The sequence below is a fragment of the Dasypus novemcinctus genome, chromosome 2, assembly GCF_030445035.2.
Source record: "Dasypus novemcinctus isolate mDasNov1 chromosome 2, mDasNov1.1.hap2, whole genome shotgun sequence".
Classification (NCBI taxonomy): Eukaryota; Metazoa; Chordata; class Mammalia; order Cingulata; family Dasypodidae; genus Dasypus; species Dasypus novemcinctus.
In genome coordinates, this window is record NC_080674.1 from 115557910 (window position 1) to 115583587 (window position 25678).

Consider the following 25678-nt stretch of genomic DNA (forward strand, 5'->3'; position numbering starts at 1 on the left):
TATGATGGGAATGAACACCACAGTTCAAGAAATCAAAAATACACTTGCAGCAAATATCAGCAGACTAGAAGAGACAGAGCAGAGAATTAGTGATGTGGAAGACAGTACATCAGAAATCAAACAGATAGTAGAAGGGGTCAATAAGAAGATAGAAAAAATCCAATTAGGATTTAGGGACCTGAATGACAATGCAAAACGCTCAAACATACGTATTATAGGCATTCCAGAAGGTGAAGAGAAGGGAAAGGGGTCAGAAGGAGTGTTGCAGGAAATAATGGCTGAAAACTTCCCAAATCTACTGAAAGAGACAGATGTACATATCCAAGAAGCACAGCGCACTCCACAAGTCATAAACCCCAACAGGCCCACCCCAAGACATATACTTATCAAATTATCCAAAGCTCAAGACAAAGAGAAAATCCTAAAAGCAGCAAGAGAAAAGAAAACCATCACATACAAGGGAAGCTCAATTAGATTAAGTGCTGATTTCTCTTCTGAAACCATGGAGGCAAGAAGACAGTGGTATGATATAGTCAAGGTACTAAAGGAAAAAAATTTCCAACCAAGAATACTCTATCCAGCTAAACTAGCATTCAAACATGATGGAGAGTTCAAAATATTCGCAGACAAACAGAAACTGAAAGAGTATACCAACAAGAAACCTCCCCTTCAAGAAATTCTAAAGGGAGTTCTGCAGGAAGAAAGGAAAAAACAGGAAAGGCAAAGTTGGAGGAGAGTATAAGACCAACAACAACAACAAAAAAGACAAAAAAATATATACAAACAAAATATGACAAACACAAATCCAATCAAAATATGGCTAACACAAATAATTCCTTGATAGTAACAACACTGAATGTCAACGGATTAAACTCACCTATCAAAAGATTCAGACTGGGACATTGGATAAGGAAATATGATCCATCCATATGCTGTCTACAAGAGACACATCTTAGACCCAGAGACGCATGGAGATTGAAAGTGAATGGCTGGAAAACAATCATACAAGCTAACAATAACCAAAAAAAGGCAGGAGTAGCTATATTAATATCAGACAAAATAGACTTTAAATGTGAAACAATTGTGAGAGACAAAGAAGGATACTACATTTTAGTGAAAGGGAAAATCTATCAAGAAGATCGAACAATCATAAATATCTATGCCCCTAACAAGGGTGCCTCTAAATACGTCAGGCAAACGCTGGAAAAACTAAGTGAAAGAATAGATACATCTACACTTATAGTGGGGGATTTTAATACACCACTATCAACTCTGGACAGAACATCTCAAAAGAGAATCACCAAAGAAACAAAACATCTGAATAGTATATTAGAGGAGCTCGATCTAATAGACATATATAGATCGCTACACCCAAACACAGCAGGATATACATTTTTCTCAAGCGCACATGGATCATTCTCCAAGATAGATCATATGCTAGGCCACAAAGAAAGGCTGAACGAATTCAGAAAGATTGAAATCATACAAAACATTATCTCTGACCACAGTGGAGTCAAGCTGGAGATTTGCAAGGGACAGAAGCCCAGATTTCACACCACGATTTGGAAATTAAACAGCACACTCTTAGAAAAACAGTGGGTCAAAGAGGAAATCTCAAAAGAAATCAATGACTACCTTGAAACAAATGATAATGATAACACAACATACCAAAATTTATGGGATGCAGCAAAAGCAGTACTGAGAGGGAAGTTTATAGCCATAAATTCATATATCAAAAAAGAAGAAAGAGCAAAAATTGAAGAACTAACTGCACATTTGAAGGAATTAGAAAAACAACAACAAAGTAGCCCAACAGGAAGAAGAAGGAAGGAAATAACAAAGATAAGAGCAGAACTAAATGAAATAGAAAATAAGAAAGCACTTGAACAGATAAACAAGACCAAGAGCTGGTTTTTTGAGAAGATTAACAAAATTGACAAACCTTTAGCAACACTAACAAAGAAAAAAAGAGAGAAGATGCAAATACACAAAATAAGAAATGAGAAAGGCGATATCACCACTGACCCCACAGAAATAAAGACTATCATAAGAGGATATTTTGAAAAACTATATTCCAACAAAAATGACAATCTAGAGGAAATGGACAAATTCCTAGAAACACATAAGCAGCCCATATTGACAAAAGAAGAAATTGAGGATCTTAACAAACCAATCACAAGCAGAGAGATAGAATCAGTTATTAAAAATCTCCCAACTAAGAAGAGCCCAGGGCCAGATGGCTTCACAGGTGAATTCTACAAAACATTCCAGAAAGAACTGACACCAATCCTGCTGAAACTATTCCAAAACATTGACACGGAAAGAACATTACCCAACTCCTTCTATGATGCCAACATTACCCTAGTACCAAAGCCAAACAAAGACATCACAAGAAAGGAAAATTACAGACCAATTTCTCTAATGAACCTAGACGCAAAAATACTTAACAAAATACTTGCTAATCGTATTCAACAACACATTAAACGTATTATACACCACGACCAAGTGGGATTCATCCCAGGTATGCAAGGATGGTTCAACATAAGAAAATCAATCAACGTAATACACCATATAAACAGATTGAAGGAAAAAAATCACATGATTATATCTATTGATGCAGAAAAAGCATTTGACAAAATACAGCACCCTTTCTTGATAAAAACACTCCAAAAGATTGGAATACAAGGGAATTTTTTGAACATGATAAAGAGTATATATGAAAAACCTAAAGCCAATATTGTTTACAATGGAGAAATCCTAGACTCCTTCCCTCTAAACTCAGGAACAAGACAAGGATGCCCACTGTCTCCGCTTCTATTTAATATTGTCTTAGAAGTACTTGCACGAGCACTGAGGCAAGAACCAGAAATAAAAGGCATTCAAATTGGAAAGGAAGAAGTCAAAATTTCATTATTTGCAGATGACATGATCCTATACATAGAAAACCCTGAGAGATCTACAACGAAGATTCTAGAACTCATAAATGAGTTTAGTAAAGTCGCAGGTTATAAGATCAATGCGCAAAAATCAGTAGCATTTCTGTACACCAATAATGAGCAAGATCAGGAGGAAATCAAGAAACAAATACCATTCACAATAGTAAATAAAAAAATCAAATACTTAGGAATAAATTTAACTAAAGAGGTAAAGAACTTATACAACGAGAATTATACAAGATTGTTCAAGGAAGTCAAAGAAGACCTAAATAAATGGAAGACTATTCCTTGTTCATGGATAGGAAGACTGACTGAACATTATTAAGATGTCTATCCTACCAAAACTGATCTACACATTCAATGCAATCCCAATAAAAATCAACGCAGCCTTCTTTAAGGAACTAGAAAAACTAACTATGAAATTTATTTGGAAAGGAAAGAGACCCCGAATAGCCAAAGACATACTGAAAAAGAAAAACGAAATTGGAGGAATCACACTACCTGACTTCAAAACATACTATAAAGCTACGGTGGTGAAAACAGCATGGTATTGGCATAAGGAGAGACACATAGACCAATGGAATCGAATTGAAAGCTCTGATATAGAACCTCACATATACAGCCACATAATATTCGATAAAGCCACCAAACCCTCTCAATTGGGAGAGAGTGGCCTATTCAACAAATGGTGTCTGGAGAACTGGATAGCCATATGTAGAAGAATGAAAGACGATTACCATCTCACACCTTATACAAAGATCAACTCAAGATGGATCAAAGACCTAAATATAAGAGCCAAGACCATAAAAACCTTAGAAAGCAGTGTAGGGAAACATCTACAGGACCTTGTAATAGGAAATGGATTTATGAATATCTCACCAAAAGCACGAGCAGCAAAAGAACTAATAGATAAATGGGACTTCCTCAAAATTAAAGCCTTCTGCACCTCAAAGGAGTTTGTCAAGAAAGTAAAAAGGGAGCCCACACAGTGGGAGAAAATATTTGGCAATCATATATCTGATAAGAAACTTATAACTTGCATATATAAAGAACTCCTATATCTTGAAAATAAAAAGATAAACAACCCATTTAAAAAATGGGAAAAAGACTTAAACACAGACACTTCTCCAAAGAAGAAATACAAATGGCAAGAAAGCACATGAAAAAATGTTCCAAATCTCTAGCTATCAGGGAAATGCAAATCAAAACCACAATGAGATACCATCTTACACCCATAAGATTGGCAGCTATGAAAAAAAACAGAAGAATACAAGTGCTGGAGAGGATGTGAAGGAAGGGGAACACTCATCCACTGCTGGTGGGAATGCGGAAGGATCCAACCATTCTGGAGGACAGTATGGCGGTTTCTCAAAAAACTAGCCATAGATTTGCCATATGACCCAGCAATACCACTGCTGGGTATATACCCAGCAGAACTGAAAACAAGGACACAAACCGATATATGTACACCAATGTTCATAGCAGCATTGTTCACTATTGCCAAAAGTTGGAATCAACCCAAATGCCCATCAACAGATGAGTGGATCAATAAAATGTGGTATATACACACAATGGAATACTACTCGGCTGTAAGAACAAACACACTACAAACACATGTGATAACATGGATGAATCTTGAGAACCTTATGTTGAGTGAAGCAACCCAGACATTGAAGGACAAATACTACATGACCTCAATGATATGAAATAAACAAGCTGCCCTAGATAGCAAGAGACTGAACGATAGGCTTACAGGAAATCGGAGGGTGGAGGAAGGATATGAGCCGATGTCTGCAGGGGGGGAATTTAAGACGAGATGGTGGTAAGTATGAACACAAAGAAGAGATAAAATGGGGGCAAGGGGTTGCCTTTGGTTGGGGCTTTACGGGTTTGAGGGTGGCTGGGGAGGGATGGTTGGGTAACGTTGCCCAAAAGTGGGGGGAGGGAGGGGGAGCATACGAACACAGGAGAGGGTCAGGAGGTGGTGGAGAGTAAAATGCCGAGAAAATCATATCAAAATATAATAAAGAGGGTTACCTGTTTAGAATGCTCGGAGGGGAGGGTCTGATGCAGGACGGGCTCCTGGGGAATGCCTAAATGCTCATTCTGCCAGAGTGGGTGACACCAAGGGGTAGAATCCCAAGTAGTGAGAGTGGGGGTGGACCCACATCCTGGGGAGGACTAATGCCACCAAATAGAGGGAACTGTATCCCTCGAGAAAAAGGGTGGCTCCCAGGGCATTGGGGCAGTTGAGCAAGTTAGGCCCTGAACACTATTCCATCTATTTCTGGAAGTGGCTCCTCAGGAAACGAAGGTTGGCTGTCACTGTGGGCACCAAGGTGGAAGGGAAAATGGACGTTAAATGTGTGGAACCAAAGTAAAAGGGGGGCAAGAGAGGAGTTTTTTGAGAGTACACAAGGATGGATATAAAACATGTAATATTACACCATAACATATAGGAGATGACAGACTGATAATGTAAACCATAATGTAAAACATAGGATAACTAAAAATGTAAAGAACTGTGTATCCTAAAGTATGCACCATAATGTAAGCACAGATATTACCTTGTTAGAAAGCTAATATCTCAGACTCTGTACATCACCTTAAGTAAATATGATGTGAAAAGGGTGTAAGAGTATCGCTGTGGAAGGAAAAAGGTTTTGTGGTGGATGTATGGGAGTGCTGTATATTATATATATGCATTGCTGTGGTCTAGGACTCCTGTGAAGAAATGCTGAATAATTAGGGGGGGGGAAAAAAAAAAAAAACAAAAAAACGATAGGATGTGGAATTTTTTCAAGTCAACATTCTTTATCTAAGTTCTTTATCTAATTTTATCCAAGTTCTTTATCTATCCTTTAAACCCATCGCTATATACCATTCCCTAGTAAGGGACCATGACATTATATTGGGCTTCAAATTTCGGGGAGTTCTGGACCACAGAGTGTTTCAACAATGGCAATGGAGGGATACTGGTATGGGATACCAATGGCAGGTGATATATGGCTGACAGGGAGCTGTACAGAACATATGTCCAGGGGACATGGTAATGATTGGATATACTCATAGTGGCAACAATTAAAAACCACAGCAGGGGGGGTACTGGGTTCCTGGCCAGTGGTGCTCTGTCGCGGTCCCTGGGGGGGCAGTGACAGTCTCCCAGGTACAGCGGCGGGGACCTGGAGGGAGTGAGGGTTCAACAGTGAGCCCCTGAGGCTAATGACTATGCTTGTGAGCTGATAAACCTAAAATAAGAACAAGGCCTAGAGCAACATTGTGCCTGGGAATTTCCTCCTGTCAGCCTTCATGTTACTCAAATGTGGCCAGTCTCAAAGCCAAACTCAGCATGTAAATGCAATGCCTTCCCTCCAGCGTGGGACATGACACCCGGGGACGGGCCTCCCTGGCAACGAGGGACCACTATCAAATACCAACTGGTGATGCAACTGGAAAAGGACCTTATACGGAAGGTTCAATGCGGATCAGCAGAATATCCATGTCTACATAAAATACCATGACTTTAAAATGCTGTTTGACCTAAAGTAAGGGGGAAATGGAAAGGAGAAATGAGTTTATATGGCTACGAGTTTCTAAAAAAGAGTCTGGAGGCTGGCAGAAGGATTGCCCTCATGCACAACTGAGCAGAGTCAGAGAGACAGATAAAGCAGATACAACCCCCAGATATTGGTTCCTTTGAAGGTTAAAGAGACCCATGAGAGTTATGGCCATGGCCGATGGGGTTAACTACCAGGGCAGATGGCCCCTCTTTGGAAATGGTGTTTATGTGTGATGAATCTGGACTCAGATGGGATCTCCCTTCATAAGACTTTCATGCTAATGTGCTGGAGGTGCAGTTAACATTGGGATTTAAGATATATTTAGGGGATTTGAATCTCTGGACTGACAATGTGATAGCCAGGTCCTGAGCCTCAACAGACTCCAGCACCTACAATCTGATTTATTGGACTTAAACACTCAGCTAAGATGGAGTTGAAGAAGGACAATCACCACACCATGGAGCCTAGAGTGATTACAACTGAAAATGGGAGGATTGCATCCAGCATCCATGTGGAATTTGAGCCTCCTCTTGACATAGAGGTGCAATGGACACAACCAATCCAATGTCCACATAGAAGAGGTGGTATTGGATTGAGAAAAGTGGACATGGTGGACGATGGGTATGGGGAAAGGCAGGAAGAGATGAGAGGTGGAGGTGTCTTTGGGACATGGAGCTGCCCTGGATGGTGCTTCAGAGGCAATCACCGGACATTGTAAATCCTCACAGGGCCCACTGGATGGAATGGAGGAGAGTATGGGCCATGATGTGGACCATTGACTATGAGGTGCAGAGGTGCCCAAAGATGTACTTACCAAATCCAATGGATGTGTCATGATGATGGGAACGAGTGTTGTTGGGGGGGGAGAGGGGGGGTGGGGGAGCGGGGTTGAATGGGACCTCACATATATATTTTTGATGTAATATTATTACAAAGTCAATAAAAAAAAATATTCTCTTGTATTTACATGCCATATTTTATTTATTTATTCATCAGTTGATGAATACTTGGGTTGTTTCCATCTTGTGAATAATGCCGCTGTTAACATCGGTGTGCAAATATTGGCTCAAGTTCCTGCTTTCAATTCTTTGGGCATATTATATACCTGGTAGTGGGATTGCCAGATCATATGGTAGTTCTATACTTAGTTTTCTAAGGAACTACCATGAAACTGTCTTTCAGGGTCTGCAGCATTTTGCATTGCCACCAGCAATGAATGAGTGTTCCTATTTCTCTACATCCCCTCTAAAACTTGTTATTTTCCTTTTTTTTTTTAATAGCATCCATTCTAATGAGTGTGAAATGGTATCCCATGGTGGTTTTAATTTGCATTTCCCTGATGTTGAACATCTTTTCATGTGTTTTTCTGGCCATTTGTATATCTTTTCTGAAGGGATGTCTATTCAAGTCTTTGCAAGTGCTACCTTTAATCATTCTTAAAAGCTTACTACTACGTGCTATTATGACCCATTTTTTAAATATACTTTTCAATTTTTTTAAAAAAGATGCTTAGATTACATAAATGTTATATAAAAATATAGGGGATTCTCATATGCCCCACTCCCAAGCCCTTCCACATTTTCCCACATTAGCAACCTCCTTCATTAGTATGGTACATTTTTTACAATTGATGAACAAACACAGTTTGGAGCATTGCCACTAAGCATGGATTATAGTTTACATTGTAATTTACACTCTCTTCTGCACAATTTTGTAAGTTATGACAAGATATATAATGGCTTGTATCTGTCACTGAAATGTTATTCAGGACAATTCTCAAGTCCCAAAAATATCCCCATATTATACCTGTTTTTCCCTCTCCCTGCCCTCAGAACCTCCAGTGGCCACTGCCTCCACATCAATGATAAAAGTTCTTCCATTGCTAGAATCACAATAAGTCTGTAACCAGTATACCAGTAAGTCTACTCTAGTCCATCGTTCATCCATTTTATTTTTTATTTTTTTTTCCTCTGGGACATATATTTAATGAGCATAGTGCTAATTATCAGGTTCAAATGAAAGAGGCAGAAGAGCCATGTGTAGGGAAATTATAAATGAGTTAAACTCACATTGGGAAGCATACATTCCAAATCGTTCATCCATTTTAAAAACAACTCTCCTTTTCCAATTTCATCTCTTACCATTTTCTCCTTCACTTATCAAACCTTTACAATATCGGCCTTCTTTCCATGTCTTACATACTAAGCTAATTCTAGCTATAGGCCTTTGCAATCCTGTCTGCTAGAGGATATGGTTTTTATGGCTTCTTTCTGGGAAAGCCTTCTCTAACTGCTCTAGCTGAAGTATCCATGCCCCATCTTTTCCCCAGTCCCATTTTATTTTCTTTACAGAAAATATCACTATTTGAAATTATATAGCAAGCAGTTTTAATGAGATATATTCACACACCATGCAGTCCATCCGATGTGTACAATCAATGGCTCTCAGAATAATCAGAGTTGTGCATTCATTGCAACCAATTTTAGAACATTTTCACTGCTCCAAAAAGAAAACCCATACCACTTAGCAGTTACCTCTCTCAATCCCTCTATCTATCCTTCCTCACTTCTACCAAAACACTAATCTGAAAGAAACCAGACACAAGGTACTACAAATGGCATTATTCCATTTGTACAAAATGTACTTATAAATAAATCTATAGAGACTGAAATTATATTTTAATCTGTTGGTTTACATATTTATTGCTGGTCTAAGTTATATTTAAATGAAAATGTATCTGGTTTGTTTAAAATTATATTCCAGCCTTCAAAATAATGAGTAGTGCCTATAAATGATTCATTTATTTATTTTTCAAGATGTATTTACTGACCACTTCTTATATGTAAATCACATGGAATACAGCAGTGAAAAATACAATAAGGACTCTGATCTCAAGGTACTCACTCTGAGGAAGTTAAATAAAAGACTTTAATAGAGAATGGCTGGGAAGGTGAGACTACTTAATTGAAGGGATTTCCTTACATAAGGCAGTTCAGACAGATGTCTTTGACTAGATGGCACTGAGGTGATCAAATGGTATATCCTTCATTTATGCTTCCTGTTTTTAATACTTCAGACTATTTCCTTCACTACTATTTTTGTTGGAATGGTATGCATTTTCTAACTTTCCCCTAATTTGGAAAGACTGTGGTTGGTTTTTTGTACTATCAGCAGTTATATTCAAAATTTATAAAATAGAAAATGAAGCATTAAAAATAATAATTACTTGTAGACTTAATGGAGCTGCTTTAATTTGTTACTATTTTATGTTATTTCATTTTTTATACTTTCTTATTAAAACATAATGTTTACACTGCATTTTCAATGAAATTCAAAGCTATTATTGAAGCCAATACCATGTGTAAATGGATGTGATAGACTAAATCATGTCCCCCCAAAGACCTGTTCAAGCCCTAACTGTGTGTTATGAGTATGAACTCATTTGTAAACAGGATGTTCGAAGATCCTATTTATATGAAGCCAAATTGAATCGGGGAGGGGTCTTCATTCAAAATGACCAAAGACATTCTAAACAGAGATAATGTAGACAGAGACACAGAGCCCTGAACAAAAGAAGCATAAGCCACAAGAGAAGACAGAGAGAGACAGTTCTCTATGCCACTGTGGGAGAGGCTGATTGCCATCAAGCCACCACCAGAACACTAAGACTTCAGAGAAGGCATGACGTGCCAATACTCTGAATTTGGATGCCTAGCCTATAAACTAAGAGCCAATAAATTCCTGTTGTTAAAACCAACCAGTCTGTGGTATTTTGTTTCAGCAGCCCTGGTAATCTAAGATAATGACTCACACCACTGGGTCTTCAATACCTCAATGCACCTATTCATGAAGTCTTCATTTTAATTCAGTCTTCGAATAGGTTGTACAATTTTCAATTTATGATTGATAAAATTCTAAAGCAGAAAAACTAAGCAAATTTCCTTTTGCTCTTGTCTATAAACTATTTGTATATATAATTCTTAGTTGAAAATATTTTCTTATAAAATTAACCAAACTGCCTTCTGGCATCTAATATTTTAGAGAAGTATAAACCCCTGAGATTTGCTTCATGGTTATTCTTTCCAGCTTTTATTAATAACCAGAAGTTTATAGACTCATTTATCCATAAAATTTAATAATCTCACTTAGTGTAACTTTGTTTTGTTAGCTTTTTAGTAATTTTCTTGGAATTTAGTCAACTTTTTCAATTTGCAGGCTCTGGTGTTCTTCAAATATTTTTTACATTACATTTGCTTTATTCCTTTCTTTAGGAGTACCAGTTTTTGTATCTTTGTCCTCTGTTAAATTAATATAATATAATATTTATTATATTTATGATTATTTTTTCAGTTCTTTTACTTGGTATCCAGCAAATAGTTTATCAAGTTTGTTTTCAACATAACTGATTCAATTTTTGGTTTAAATTTTGCTTTTTAGTACTTTAATGAATTTTTAAATCATGCTATTACATTTTTGCTATAGGTCAGGCACCTTTCCTCAGTCTGTTATGTCATCATTTCATCATTAAATTCACTTTTTTATTTCCTTTAATTTCCTTGACAGTTCAAAGCAAATGCTATCTAAGATCCATGTCTATCTTCTGTAGTAAACTTCTTCAAAAGTATTTTCTTAATCCCCCTCAGGCTATTTTTAACTCCTTCTTTGAATTTTGCAAAATATTATAGAACCTGTTATATTTTGTTCCATTTTATTCATGTGTTCTTTTTTTAATGAAATAGTTCTTAATCTGCTATTGCCCTTATTACTTAAGGATACGCTCCTGGATTCTCACTAATTAAAGGATGCCCTTTAAGCTTATAAATTATAATTTAGAAAGCCAGGTAACATTATTCACAAGTTCAATTGAGAAGAAAGGGGGCATTCTAGAACTAGTTGGCATCCCTACAAGGTAACTTTTACCATTACCCATGTATCTTCTAAGTTAGTTGAAACCATTGAGGTGAGGAACACTTTAATAAAGCAGGTTTTCTGTCAGCCCTCTCTATTCCAGTGTCATGAAATGGCTATGTTAAACCTTCTACCTGACATTTCTGCCTGCTGAGTTGGAGAAGGAAGAAAACTCAAAAGCAAGAAAAAGTCTCTGGATTCCTCACATTCCTCATATTCATAAAAAGCTAAATCAGAGAAAATTCCCTTCTATCTCATGCTCAAATTCTAACTTCAGTCTGTCTCTTCTGACAGCTGTTCTTAAGAGGTGGTGGAAATGCCTTTGCATCTCTTCCACACCCATAGCCCTCAACCTACAAGTATGTGTTAAGTTCCTTAAGACTTCCATTACTTTCTATACTTCAATACCACATTTTCTCGGGAAAGAGTGATATATAAGGGTTTGATGTCTTAATTTAGTTTAGTCTACCTTCGATATGTCTATCAGAACTGTCCACTAAGTTCTAGTTCTGTGGTGTCATCAGTCCTTACTGAGGTGGATTTCTCCTGAGATTTGTTACACATATTTAATTCTATATTTCTTAAGCATTTTTGGAGATCTGCTTTTATGTCTCAGTCTTGTAGAGTTCAACCTTATCTTTAAATAAAAACATCAAAATTTGCAACTTGAGTTGCTGACTCTCATGAGTATGGAAATTTCTTCTTCCATACAGAGAAATGCCAAATGTGCCCCCTGATTAAGACAGTACCAATCATTACCCAATATTTCATCTTACCTGAGCTATCTTTATTGCATTCAAGATTCGCTTGTCTTTTTCATAATCTTTTGTTTTCTGTAATGTTTGCCATATTATGTGTCTAAGTCCATCCTGTTCCTCATCTCCTCGGAGTTCCCATGACATTCTCACCAGGTTATACACTAAACCATAGTATGCAGTCCAGACCAGCTGATCACCTGTACAAAGAAATATTCCTTGTAAAGATGTTTTTTTTCCCCAGATTCTTGAGTTGAATATAATGTGAAATGTATTTCATGTTAAACACAATGTACACATTATGCAAATGAGGCATCACCACATTCACAATGGCACTGTGAGGTACAAAGGATCACAACAAAACAAACATTTAACAAAGCAAAGCTGTAAGAAAGATGATGAGGCAGTTTTTGAAGACAGAACCATGCTATTTTCTGTATGCTTGTCAACAGAGGGATTTTTTCCCTGATATTCATCAAAATAAATGGTAGTGCATTATTGGAGGTTTGTATTTTGTTAGGTATATATATACACATACATAAACATACACAGTTTCCATAATGAACAAATTCTTAAACTATAGTTGGTTTTAAAAGCACACAAACAACATTACTATTGAGTCTTCTTTGTACCTCCTTGTTGCAAACCTCTCTCAGAATTATGGATCCTTCCAAACCACTCATGGCACAAGTGAAAAAAAAGTGTTCCAAGAAGAGATCATTTCAATCCAAAAATCACATTATACCACAATGAATGAAATTAAGAAAACACATGGTTATATGGTATAAAATGTATAGAATATACGTTTTCTCATGTCATTTTCCCCTCATCCATATGTTTTTATGTTAAAGTGTTAAAGCAACATATTGGGTCCAATTCAGAGCCCCCTTGTTTCAGAGCACTGGTCATTTGTGTCTTTTAGTAGAGTTGAGCAAACAAACAAAATCTCCAAGACCCAAGAGAAAAACAATAGCAACAGCATGAAAATGAACCACCTATCTATGAATGAATAAGATAGCATTCAGTTATTCACTCCAAAAGTCACTCGATAGTTTGGAGGAACTTCGATTTGGAGATATTTAAGGTGAAACATGAAAGGGTCCTAGCTATATGCAGGTTGCCCATGTATATGCATAATAGAACAGAAATGACTATACACTGTTTAATTACTTCCTAACTCAACTAGATCTACTATTTTAGCCTCAAACAAGTAATGGGCAATGCATTTTGCAGATGGCTAAGCTTAATTATAAAGAAAGGTTTCTCGACAGTATCTTCCAACAAAGAAACCCCAGGAGTGAGAGAGGAGGACGTCCCCGAATTTCTTCTTCTTTCCAACAAAGACAGAGATATGCAGCTCAAGCTCTGTATGTGATTAAGTAGAGTTTGGGTAAAGGTCTAGAATATTTATAGGAAAAGACATCTAAAAGCCTATGGGCTCCAACTTTGGAAATAGGGGTGATTATAAAGTAAATTTACAAGCTGGCATCATGAAGGTTATTTAGAGGATCACAGTGAAAATAGAGAAGTATAGGAAGTGCTTTATCAGCAGCTGAATCTCATAAATGGAACCATAATATGAAACTTTGCTAAAGCCCAACAAGGTGAAAGTCTCAACCAAGTGTGGCCCATGCTTGACATATTGCCTGGAAATGCAGTTATATTCAGATCAAATCATTTGAAATCTAGAGGTTAAGGATGACAGACGTTTCTGCACGATGGCCGGCAGCTGGGTGGGCTTTCACTAACCAGCAGCTATGGGGGCTTCAAACACCACCTCATATCCATGGACTGAACTTCTTCAGTTGAGTCATCCACACTGTTTGATTTCCCATCCAGGGCATCCAGATGAATAAGTCTCCAGACTGGTTTAAGCCTATTAGAGCAAATGCCTCAGGGAAAGTTTCTGGGGCAGTGTGCCCTACACCATGAACTTCCAGGCAGGTGTTCATTCAACCCATTGATTTCTGTTTTATTGGGGACAATTGTTTTTGTCTTATTTTCCACACACACACCATGCTGAATCCCCACTTTAGCATTTTATTCACCTCATCAATGTATGTTTGTGTGAAAAAGAAGAAAAGTGATTTTACCAAAGTTCATAATAATATTCTAAAGACTAATTATTAATTATTTCTGATGGTACACTGCTTTCACTCCTTGAATTTTGAAAGATCACAGATGATTTTACTATTTTAACAACAGGAAAATATGAATTGAACCTAACACCATATCTCATGATTTTAAAAATTAAATAAGTAAACCATGAATTATATACTAATAATAAGTCCTTGGAATTCAAGTACTAAAGAATTTATTTGAGGTAATGTGAACACTAAGACCATCATGGTGAAATTTTGTAATAAATCAAGTAAACTAGAAAAAGTTTCACTTGCTCTTATAAAAATTATAAACTCTATGAAACATGGGATTTGCTCATAAAGAAACAGTTGAATATAATGTGAGAAGCTGGCAAAAACTGCTGAAAATGTGAGAGAGGGAGGGGGTGAGGTAAATGGGAATCACCTATATTTTTTATGTGACTTTTCTGTTACCTAAAGCTTCTTTGAAAATATAGTGAAAAATCTATCACTGGGAGAACATACAGAAGAAACTGTCACTGTACATAACAGATAACAGATTTTATGGTGATGAAAGAACAAAGCAAAAAAATTTGTCTTAATTTTTTGCATTTATTTTATTCATTTTCATTATTTTTATTTTATATTTTTATTTATTTATTTTTGGCTTTGTTTTGAGGGAGGTTTTGGATTGCATAAGGGTTTCAACTGTGGCAGGGGAGGATTACTGGTGTGAGTACCAGTGGTGGGGGGCTGTGTGGGGAGGGGTGCACCTGGGGAATGCCTCTATGGAATATGAATGTGTTCAAGCGATCGTGGATGTTGTGTGGAGACCCACACAATTACTTAAAGAACATTGAAATCCCTTTCTGTGGAGTCCTGCTACATTCTCTAATAGAGTGGCAAGAATCCCCAGAATACATTGGCAGTGCCTAGCAAAGGAGAACAAACCAATATGCTAGGCACTTGATATTGATATTTGTACTTAGGAACCTTGTGCTTGTGAAACTGAAACCTAGCCAAGTATTATATATTATCTAAGAGCTACCTTCTGAAAGCTTCCTTGTTGCTCCAATGTTGTCTCTATCTAAGCTAAGCTCAGTCTATAAATGTACTACCTTCCCCCCAGGAGTGGAACATGACTCTTGGGGATAAACCTCCCTGGCACTGAGGCATTATTACCAAGAGCAAACTAGCAATGCTTGTGAAATAAGACCTTGACAAAAAGGGGGAAATAATAAGTACAGATGAGTTTTTATGGCTAAGAGATTTCAAAGTGAGTCAGGAGGTCGTTTTAGAGGTTACACTTATGCATGTTTCAGGAGGATCTCACTGATTGCCACAGTAAACAGTGCCTCAAGCAGAGGTGATCCTGAGGGCTCTAGAGACATCTAGACACTCTAGGCAGGGCAGACAACCCCAGGAATTTGGCACCATGTCAATGGGCCTTACCTTGGAATATATGATATCCTATCCTCCCAATGTATCAGAGTTAGAGTCATATATAATTTTCTTATACCTCTTTCATTTGAACCTATAATTAGCACTATACCTGTTAAATATGTACACCAGAGACTTAAATCTTCCAGGTGTTTATATGCCAATTGAGCCCTGAGTATCAGCAGAGTTGCAGCCAGTACCTACTCTCCAGTTCATCAGGCTCACCCAGAACAACTAACAAAAGAATGATGAAGGATAACGTCCATCCCAAAAAATACAGTGTATCTACAATTGCAAGCAAGACAGTTCCATCCATTTGCCCCATGGTATCTAATTATCCTCTCCATTGGAAGCAAAGTGGGTATCACTATCCTAAAACCCTCAAGCCTGTGAATGAACAAACATAAGGGAAATGTAACTATGGGCTAAAGTAGACCTATAATTACTATTCTAGTAATGGAAGAACTTGTAATCATTATATAAAGGCAGAGGTCACAAGAGATTCTGAGGGGCAGGAGAAGGAAGAATAGGTATAACATGGGGCATTTTTGGGAATTGAAATTGTCCTGCATAACACTGCAATGATGGATACAGGTCAAAACCTATAAATTGTGCAGTACAAAGTGTAAAATGTAATGTAAACTATAGGCTGTGGTTAGTAGCAATGCTTCAATATGTGTTCATCAGTTGAAACAAATATACCACACTAATGAAAGATGTTGTTAATGGGGAAAAGTGTGGGAGGGGGAGGAGGCAGAGCATATGGGAATCCCCTATATTTCTGATGCACCATTTATGTAATCTAAAACTCTTTTATAGGGAAGCTGACATGGCTCAATTGATAGAGCATTTGTCTACCGTATGCAGGGTTCAGGGTTTGATCCCCAGGGCCTCCTGACCCATGTAGTGAGCTGGCCCATGTGCAGTGCTGATGCACACAAGGAGTGCCATGTCATGCAGGGGTCCCTTCACATAGGGGTGCCCCACGCACAAAGAGTGCACCCCGTAGGGAGAGTTGCCCCACGTGAGAAAAGCTCAGTCCACCCAGGAGTGGCACCGCACACATGGAGAGCTGATGCAGCAAGATGACGCAACAAAAAAGAGACACAGTTTCCCAGTGCCAACGGATAATGCAAGCGGACGCAGAAGAGTGCACAGTGAATGGACATAGAGAGCAGCCAATGGGGGGAAGGGGAGAGAATTAAATAAATCTTTAAAAAAATAAAAAATAAAGCTTCTTTTTATAAAAATTACAGCTGAGAAGAGTTTTTAAAAATTAATAGAGACAGAGATTAATGGGCATAGGGGAAAGAGGGTCATAAATCCAGAGGCAATAAACAAATATAAGGTGCTCCCCCTTCTAAAATTTAGCAAGTTATGTAAATTCAATTAGCAAGTTACATAAATTCACAATTGCTACTTTCAAAATATATTTCCTTATAGAACTGAGGGAGAAGTTTCTCTTTAGTCTTACTTATTTCTTACCTAACTATTATATTTGCTTTGCAGTAATATTCAGGAAAAGGAAATTCTGATGTAGGTAGAGATGGGTGAAATAAATTTAGAGAATGAAATAAGAGACCTCAAAGGGGAGATGAACTTTGTTAGCCAAAGAGTCACATGAGAGTACTGAGTACTTGTGAAACAAGTAAGAAGAGCAAGAGTGTGAGTTCAGAAAGTGAGATGAAAGGATTTTATAAAGCCAATTATCCCAAAATCCTGATGGTAGTCCCTATTAGATTGGAAATCATCAATGCCTCTCTTAAATAAAGACATGAAAACATCCTGAAAATTTACAACCTTCAATTTTCCTTAATTCAATCTGTTTTTATGTTCTAGACTAATAATAAAAATCATCACTATTATATACATTGGAGGACCTAATTCTAGTCATTATAATCCTGCTAAGTAGATATTATTCTAGTTAGGATAACAGAAGGAAATGTCTGAGGTTCAACTTGGTTAAAAACTTCCCCGGCATCATACAACTGACAAGTGATTGCTACGTGAAGGTTTGTTTCTTCAATTCAGACAAGTATTTTTCCTTCCAATCCCTAGCTCCAAGTCCATTCACATGTAAGGAAGAGGCTGAAATGAAGGAACAAGAGGTAGAAGGGACAGTATGTACATGTCTTAGAAATGGGAGGTAGAAGGCATATATTCAGCTACCAATCTTAAGGCATCTTCCACCCTTTCTATTGTTGGTACTTTATTAGAGAAAATATAATTTGCAGCATGAAGCTATAGTTAAATAGTCAATTCTTTTGAGGATGTCAGTTTTTCCCTGATAAAAACTATTACTAGCTAAAATTGGTATGCCGAAATATTTGAAATTACTTATAAATAAAAAACAGGATATTGGAAAGAATATAAATGAACATCTTTTCACCAAAAGCTTGCAATATAAATCAATCGATAGGCACACATTTATTTTTTACCATTTCTTTATGCTCAGTCTTGAGTAAGTTGAGAGAAAGAGTTAACATGCTTTCAAGCAGTCAACAAGTCTTGGAGACAGGAATAATTTGCATGAGAAGTTAGAAGGCAACAGTTCAATGAAAAGAGGATGATTATCACTGTAATGGGAATCACAGGGCAGAAGATCAGTGAGGGCTGGCAGAGTAAGGAAAAGACTTGGAGAAGGTATGATCTTATCAGGCCTCATCCATTAGATAGGACTGAAGAAAGTGCAGAGGAAGAGATTGGGAGAATATATCAGATAGGAGGATATCCAGGAGCAAAAGGTTAGGGCTGAGGGAAACTACACTAGCTTCCTAATTATTCTCTCATCATCCAGTCTTATTAAACACTGATTCATAATCCACTGTTGTCAAAGTGGCATTTCTAAATCTGATCATGTTCCCCACTCTTAACCTGACAGGACATTGCCATTTGTCCCTAATGAGTTCCAAATCACTTAGCCAGGCAATAGGGCTTTTTCTAATATGACATCACTTTGGAACATACCTGTCCACACTCATTCTATTCCCACTCCTTTTCCATATACACACAGATAAATGGAATACTTGAAGTGCAAGAATTCACCCCTTATTCAGTCTTCTGGCCTTCCTATAAACTTGTCCCTTAACCAGAAGTCACTCTGTCCAAAAATACTCCACACTTCACCTGTTTTCTATCCTTTCTTTTACAACACCTCACCAGGAAGCCTCCTCTGACCCTCCCTTATCTACATTGCTATGTACCATATCATCTAGTAATTGCATATTTCACCCATAGATTCCTAACAACTAGAGGATAGGGAATGTGTTTTAGTCACAGTTACTTCCCTACCACCCAACACAGTGTTTACAATATAGTAAAGCAAATTTATAAAAATCTGTTTATTGAATGAGAAAAGTAGGTAAGGAAGTTACTCATCTCTGTTTTCCTGAGACTGGGTTTTGTTTTGTTTTGTTTTGTTTTGTTTTGTTTTGTTTTGTTTTAATATAGGACATTCAGTGGTGAATCTGGGACAGTACTGTGTAAACCAGGGTAGTTGGTTCTTCTAGAGATAGGATGCACAATAGAGGCAACTGCAAGAAGACGAAAGAAGGGAGAAGCTGATAGTGAGAATCACAAATTGAGCTGAAGTGAAGAGCTCATAACGTAACCTGATTAATATCAGTTTTTATTATATTATCTAAAGATGAAAGAGGATCAGATTGAAAAGATCTTCAATGAATAACAGAAAGTCATGATAGGTGACTTAACAGAGGAGTTATATTATCTTATTTGTTCAAGCAATCAACTGGGAAAACAAATATGAAAGTTTTGTGAAGAAAAATCTAGATCTTTACCATTATGGGCAGTGGAACTCTGGACAAAAAGGGACAAACCTAAGATTGGTGGAGAAGATCTAATAAGACCTTTTAGTTATGGGTTATGTGGGGTGGTTAAAGAGGGAGAAGTACGTTTTTAAGCACAGGAGACTAGGAAAGTAAATCACTCAGAAATGAGAAGATGGTGTAGAACAATCACTTTGGAGAGAAAGAAGATAAATATTATTTGGAATATGTGACATGGAGGGAACCTAATTTGCAATGTCCTTTAGCTAGTTATTAAAAGATGATTAGTATGTAAGTAAAGCAGTAAGGGTGAATTTACTGATTTCTGAGTCAACAGAAAGCTAATGCTTGAATTCAATATGCATTAGGAAATAATTATTAATTTTTTACTTAATTCTGGAATTGAGAGCCTCGGAAATAAAAAAGAAATGCTTTTGAATGGTATTATAAATAAAACATATTGTATATTTTAACTCATTCATAAATATATTTACAGTTTCCCAACTTCTTTACATTCAACCAAATGTTCTCTAAATATATATTCAAACCACTTTTCATGTTATAGTTTAAATTGTTTTTTAATGAGGAATGATATTTTCTAAGCCCACAACAGTCAAGTTTTCAAACTGAATATGGTCTTCTTTAAGAATCCATAAGACCAATGATGAATCCATGAAATATATTTTGGTAACTGCATCACCCAAACTCACAATTCCTTTTAAAATGCCATTGATGATTTTAAAAGTGAGCTGATCACCTGTTAAACTCCAGTGAAGTACTGTTTATGAAACATATTTGCAGGGAGAAACTATTACATCCAATTGACTGATAGCTAATAAAGGAAAAAAATAAAGACAGATGGGATGTGTTACAACTGTCAAAAAAATAGACTGCATTCTAATCTGCTCTTCTAGACATTTGCTGAGAAGCATGCTTGTTATGAAACTCCACATTCAGGGAACAAGCTGAAGCACAAGGCACTCTTCTGTTCTGCTTTGAGTGACCCTGTGGCAGCTATCAAAAATGTTACTTTAAACATACTGAGAGAAAATGTGCCCCTGCTGCAGCTAAACAGACAGTATCCTAGTAAAATAAAAAAAGAAAAAGAAAAAAATGAACCAAAGCAAAATTTTTAATAAACCCAGAAAATTTATTAAGAAGCCTTGGCTTTTGAAAACCAATATTACAAGCCTTTCTTTGTAGCAATACTTCATTTTAGTATTTGGACATCTTGGTAGTCTTTAATTGCAGTCTAGGTATTTTGATATCACATATTTGGAGAATACGAAATATGAATACTTCTACTTACATGAATGAGTATGAGTGAGTGTATCATGTACAATTTTGATAAATGTAATTTTACACAACAGACTCAAATGTGTCACTGGAGGGTAATATGAATATAAGATCTAGTTTAAAACATTGTCTTGATGAAATGTCATGTAGAGTAGAAGAAACTGGATCTAATGCCAAGAAACCAAAGTTTGCCTGGGAACAAATCAGTCAGTCTGTTACTGAACGAATGTTTACCAAATGAATACTACATGCCAGGCACTCTTCTATATACCAAAAAAAAAAACCACAGGACATTGTTTCTCAACTTGAGATACTTAATTCTAGAGGAGATAAATACTAAGCACATAAACAAAAACATATCAGTGCATAATAATAAGTGTTACAAAAATAATAGAATATGGTTATGTGAATAACAGGGACTAACAGAAGACATCTATTTTAGACAGTGACTGAAAGACCTCTCTGAGGTGATACTTAAACTAAGATCTGATGTGTAAGAAAATGTTAACCTTCCAAGGAGCCAGGGAAAAGTGTTTCCAAAAGAGAGTATGGAAAATACAAAGGCCTCTGGCCTAGAATAGTTTGACAGTTTAAAGAAACTGTCTATAGAAAAAAAGGCAGATGACTAGAATATGCGATACTTGAGGCACAGCCACGTGCAAGGCAATGTCAGGAAGTGTGCTCTTTGTGTGGCACACTCTGAATGGCTGTGGCTGATTTTGTAAATGAGGGAAAGGGGTTGGGATTTTTTTTTTTTTTTTTTTTTAAAGATTTTATTTATTTATTTAATTTCCCCTCCTCCCCTGGTTGTCTGTTCTTGGTGTCTATTTGCTGCGTCTTGTTTCTTTGTCTGCTTTTGTTTCTTTGTCCACTTCTGTTGTCGTCAGCGGCACGGGAAGTGTGGGCGGCGCCATTCCTGGGCAGGCTGCGCCATTCCTGGGCAGGCTGCTCTTTCTTTTCACGCTGGGCGGCTTTCCGCACAGGCGCACTCCTTGCGCGTGGGGCTCCCCCACGCGGGGGACACCCTTGCGTGGCACGGCACTCCTTGCGCACATCAGCACTGCGCATGGCCAGCTCCACACGGGTCAAGGAGGCCCGGGGTTTGAACCGCGGACCTCCCATATGGTAGATGGACGCCCTAACCACTGGGCCAAAGTCCGTTTCCCAGGGGTTGGGATTTTATTCTTAGTGTAATGGAAAACTACGAAAGCACTTTAAATAAGGAAGTGAACTGACCTACCTTAAGTTTTAAAAATCTTCCTGAGTTCTAGGTGGAAACTGGATTAGGGAGTATAAGGAGAAACTGGAGGGAATTTTAGCTTTTTGCACTAATCTAGAAGCAAAGTTATGACTGCTTGGACTAGACAAGTATGCAGTAAAGGGTTACATTATCTTTGCCCAAAGCAAGGTTTCTTCTTTGCCCCCAAGTCCTGGGAGATAATCTCTAAATTCTTAGAATCCTGCCTGATAAAGGTGTCTTTATTTACCTGGGAGCATTAGGCAGACCAGATAGTCTGTGCGAAGGATGTAATTCACTGTGGGGGGCTTGGTGTCACACAGCACCAGCGGGACCTCTGGAGGAGCTGGAGACTAAGGTCAGTCATGAGGGTGGTCAACATTATTACATGACCAAGCCCCAATGAAAACACTAGATGCCAAGGCTTAGGTGAGCTTCCTTGGGTCACACATAGCTACTGGGAGAAATAAACGCTGTCCATACAACTCCACTGGGAGAGAAAAACTAGAAGCTCACACCTGGTCTCTCCCAGACCCTACCCTATGCACTTCTTCCCATGGCTGATTTTAATCTGTATCCTTCCACGTAATAAACTGTAAAAATGAATATAATGGCTTTGCAGAGTTCTGTGAGTTGTAGAAATCTGCTGAATCTGAGGGTGGGCTTGGAGGATCCCAATCTTGCAGTTTGTATCTAAAGTGAAAGTGGTATTGAGAGATCCCTGAATTTGCAGTTGGTGTGAGAGGTTAAGAGTCATATTGGGGTCTCCTAAACTTCACAGGAGTTAACAAAAGAGACAGAGAGTGTAGCAGTTTGACAAGGTTATGAATTCCAAAATAGATACTGGATTATGTTTGTAATTTGATCTGTAGCTGGGTGTGATTGGTAACCCTTTCTCATACGAATGTGTATTCCTTTCCCTGATTATTTTGGGCTTTATGAAGATTCTATTTAATAGAATGACTAATAATTGAAAGATAATCTATATAAACGTTGTACTTTTAAGCTACTAGAGCTCAGCAGTTAAATGAAATGTGTTGGCAAGTAGGATGCCAAAATGTCAACAAATATTTAAGGAACTAAATAGAATTTGTCATGCTTAAGATATCGTGATCTTTTCCTATAGGCAGTTATGAAATTCTGTTCATTAAAAATAATATCCTTCTGGTTTTATAACTGGAGTCCAAGGAATAGAGTAACTTATTTTCAAGAATAACTTATAAACGAACTAACTGTGATTCTTATAAACAAACTAAAGAAATATCAGACTTCTGGCCCCTGGGCTTATTTTAAACTTCACTAAGCTCAACAGCTACCACTAAGAGATATGGGCTATCTCAATGGAAGTGAAAAAGCCTACCTGGCTTTTGTTTCCCAGGGGCAACACGGACAAAGGGAAAAATTCATAAAAACAACAAAAATGCTTTTGAAACTTAATAAAAGGAATAATAACTTTATAAATTAAATACTATATTAGTCAGGGTTCTCTAGGGAAACAGAACTGACAAATATCTGTAAATAGCATGAGATTTTATAAAAGAGTATTGGGTGACCATGGGGATGCACAAATCCAAATTAAGTAGCACAGGCTGCAAGCCAGGGACTCTGATGAAGGTCCTTCTTGAATTCTCCAGGAGACAAAGGTTATTTGAAGTATCTCTCTCAATGCTAAAATCACTTCTCCTTTTAAGGCCTTCAGTTGTTCAGATTGGAGACATCACTCATTGCTGATGGCAGCCTTAGTTGATTGTAGATGTAACCAGCCATTTATGCAATCAACTCACTGATGATTAAAGTCCATTAAATACCCTTGAATTACAGTAAGCCCAGTGCTTGCTTTACCAAACAACTGGGCGCCAGTATCTGGCTGAGTTGACACATTAGCCTCACCATCACAAGTACATTACATGCAACAACTCTTTTAAAACTAATAATCTCAAAGAAACTAAGATCCTCAGAGACTAAACAAGTTGCCTAAAGTCATCCAACACTTGACAGCTTAGCTGAGATTCATTCTAAATTGCTGACACCAAGTCCAGTGCACATTTTTTCATCTATAACTACCTTGGAATGATTTCCATGCCATTTTCTTTTTTTTTTTTTTTTTTTTTTTTTTTTTTTTTTTTTAAAGATTTATTTATTTATTTAATTTCCCCCCCTCCCCTGGTTGTCTGCTCTTGGTGTCTATTTGTTGCGTCTTGTTTCTTTGTCCGCTTCTGTTGTCGTCAGCGGCATGGGAAGTGTGGGCGGCGCCATTCCTGGGCAGGCTAGGCTGCTCTTTCTTTTTCACGCTGGGCGGCTTTCCTCACGGGCGCACTCCTTGCGCGTGGGGCTCCCCCACGCGGGGGACACCCTTGCGTGGCACAGCACTCCTTGCGCGCATCAGCGCTGCGCATGGCCAGCTCCACACGGGTCGAGGAGGCCCGGGGTTTGAACCGCGGACCTCCCATATGGTAGACGGACGCCCTAACCACTGGGCCAAAGTCCGTTTCCCTCCATGCCATTTTCTATTCACTTCTTATCTAAACTTCCCCACCTCTTCCCACATTTGAATATCTTTTAAAAATTATTTATTTAGTCACCCAAAATTTTAAGAGATGTCTGGACAAAAAGAGAAATACCATGTTGGATTAAACTAGAGATTTCTGAGTCCTTGAGCATATTATCAGATTACTGATAATGATAATGATGGGAAGAGAGAAGAGAAGAGTGACTTTAGGGCATGAATATTCATTTCTGGACCAGATTAAAAGACAGAAAAAAATAAAAATCATTTTGAAGCACTCTGGAGAACCTTCACAGAATTCTGATTGGTATATCAAAGGAAGATACAAGTTCCTGGTAAATTATTTTCATTAATGGGTACATATTTACTTCTTAATTAATTAGAATAGAAAGCCTACATCTATCTAGTTTTTTTCTACTCTGCTAAGATATATCATTACAAAATTTGATTTTTAAAATGGCATGTTGGATTGCATTTCAGCACCATAAATATTTTTGGAAATACAACATGATTTCTAGTGCCTGAGTCTTTTTTCACAGTTTAGCTACAAATGGATTTTAGGCCATAAGATCAAAGGGGATACATTTTGTATTGTTTATGCTTCAAAAATGTGAGGAATCTCCCTATGAGATTCTCAGCTCCTTCATTTTGAATAAGTGAAGACCTTAAGAGGGTTGAGGGCTTTTGATTGAAAAGTCCAGCATGCTGTTTTGCTTGTCCCAGTTGAAAGGAACAGTAGTTACCATGCAGGGAAATGAACAAAAAGAGAGAAGAGGAGCCTTTTAGTTTAAACATGTATGGGGCTAGATTAAGATTCATTTGTAGGAATTAATGCAAAATTTGTAAGAGTAGTAATGTTTTTGGACTTTCAAAAATCATGGTAACCCCTTCTCTTACAAATGTGTATTCCTTTCCCTGATTATTTTGGGCTTTATGAAGATCCTCACATAAATTTTAGATGTTGGGATCTCACCACTATAATTAGTAAATGTTTTTTACAGGTCCCACAGATTAAGCTTTAACTGATGGGATAGGATTGACAGGGAAGAAAACCGTCAGGAATTTCACATTTTTGTTGGGCATAAAGTGATCTTAGAGCACAAAATACAGCTCCTAGTCAAGTGTTGGAAAACAGAAGTAAAAGCGGGCAGTCTCAGAACATTTGGCCATATGG

The 25678-nt window shown here is 37.5% G+C and overlaps 1 protein-coding gene across 5 annotated transcripts in view; it reads right to left on the bottom strand.

The window, feature by feature from the left end:
* Nucleotides 1-25678, bottom strand: part of TMEM232 (transmembrane protein 232) — a 310133-nt gene that overhangs the window by 150264 nt on the left and 134191 nt on the right. For all 5 annotated transcript variants that reach the window (XM_058276997.1, XM_058277002.1, XM_071209324.1 and 2 more), the window contains one exon: nucleotides 12181-12359. In XM_058276997.1, the coding sequence (XP_058132980.1) occupies nucleotides 12181-12359 (179 nt within the window). The remainder of the gene's footprint in view (nucleotides 1-12180; nucleotides 12360-25678) is intronic.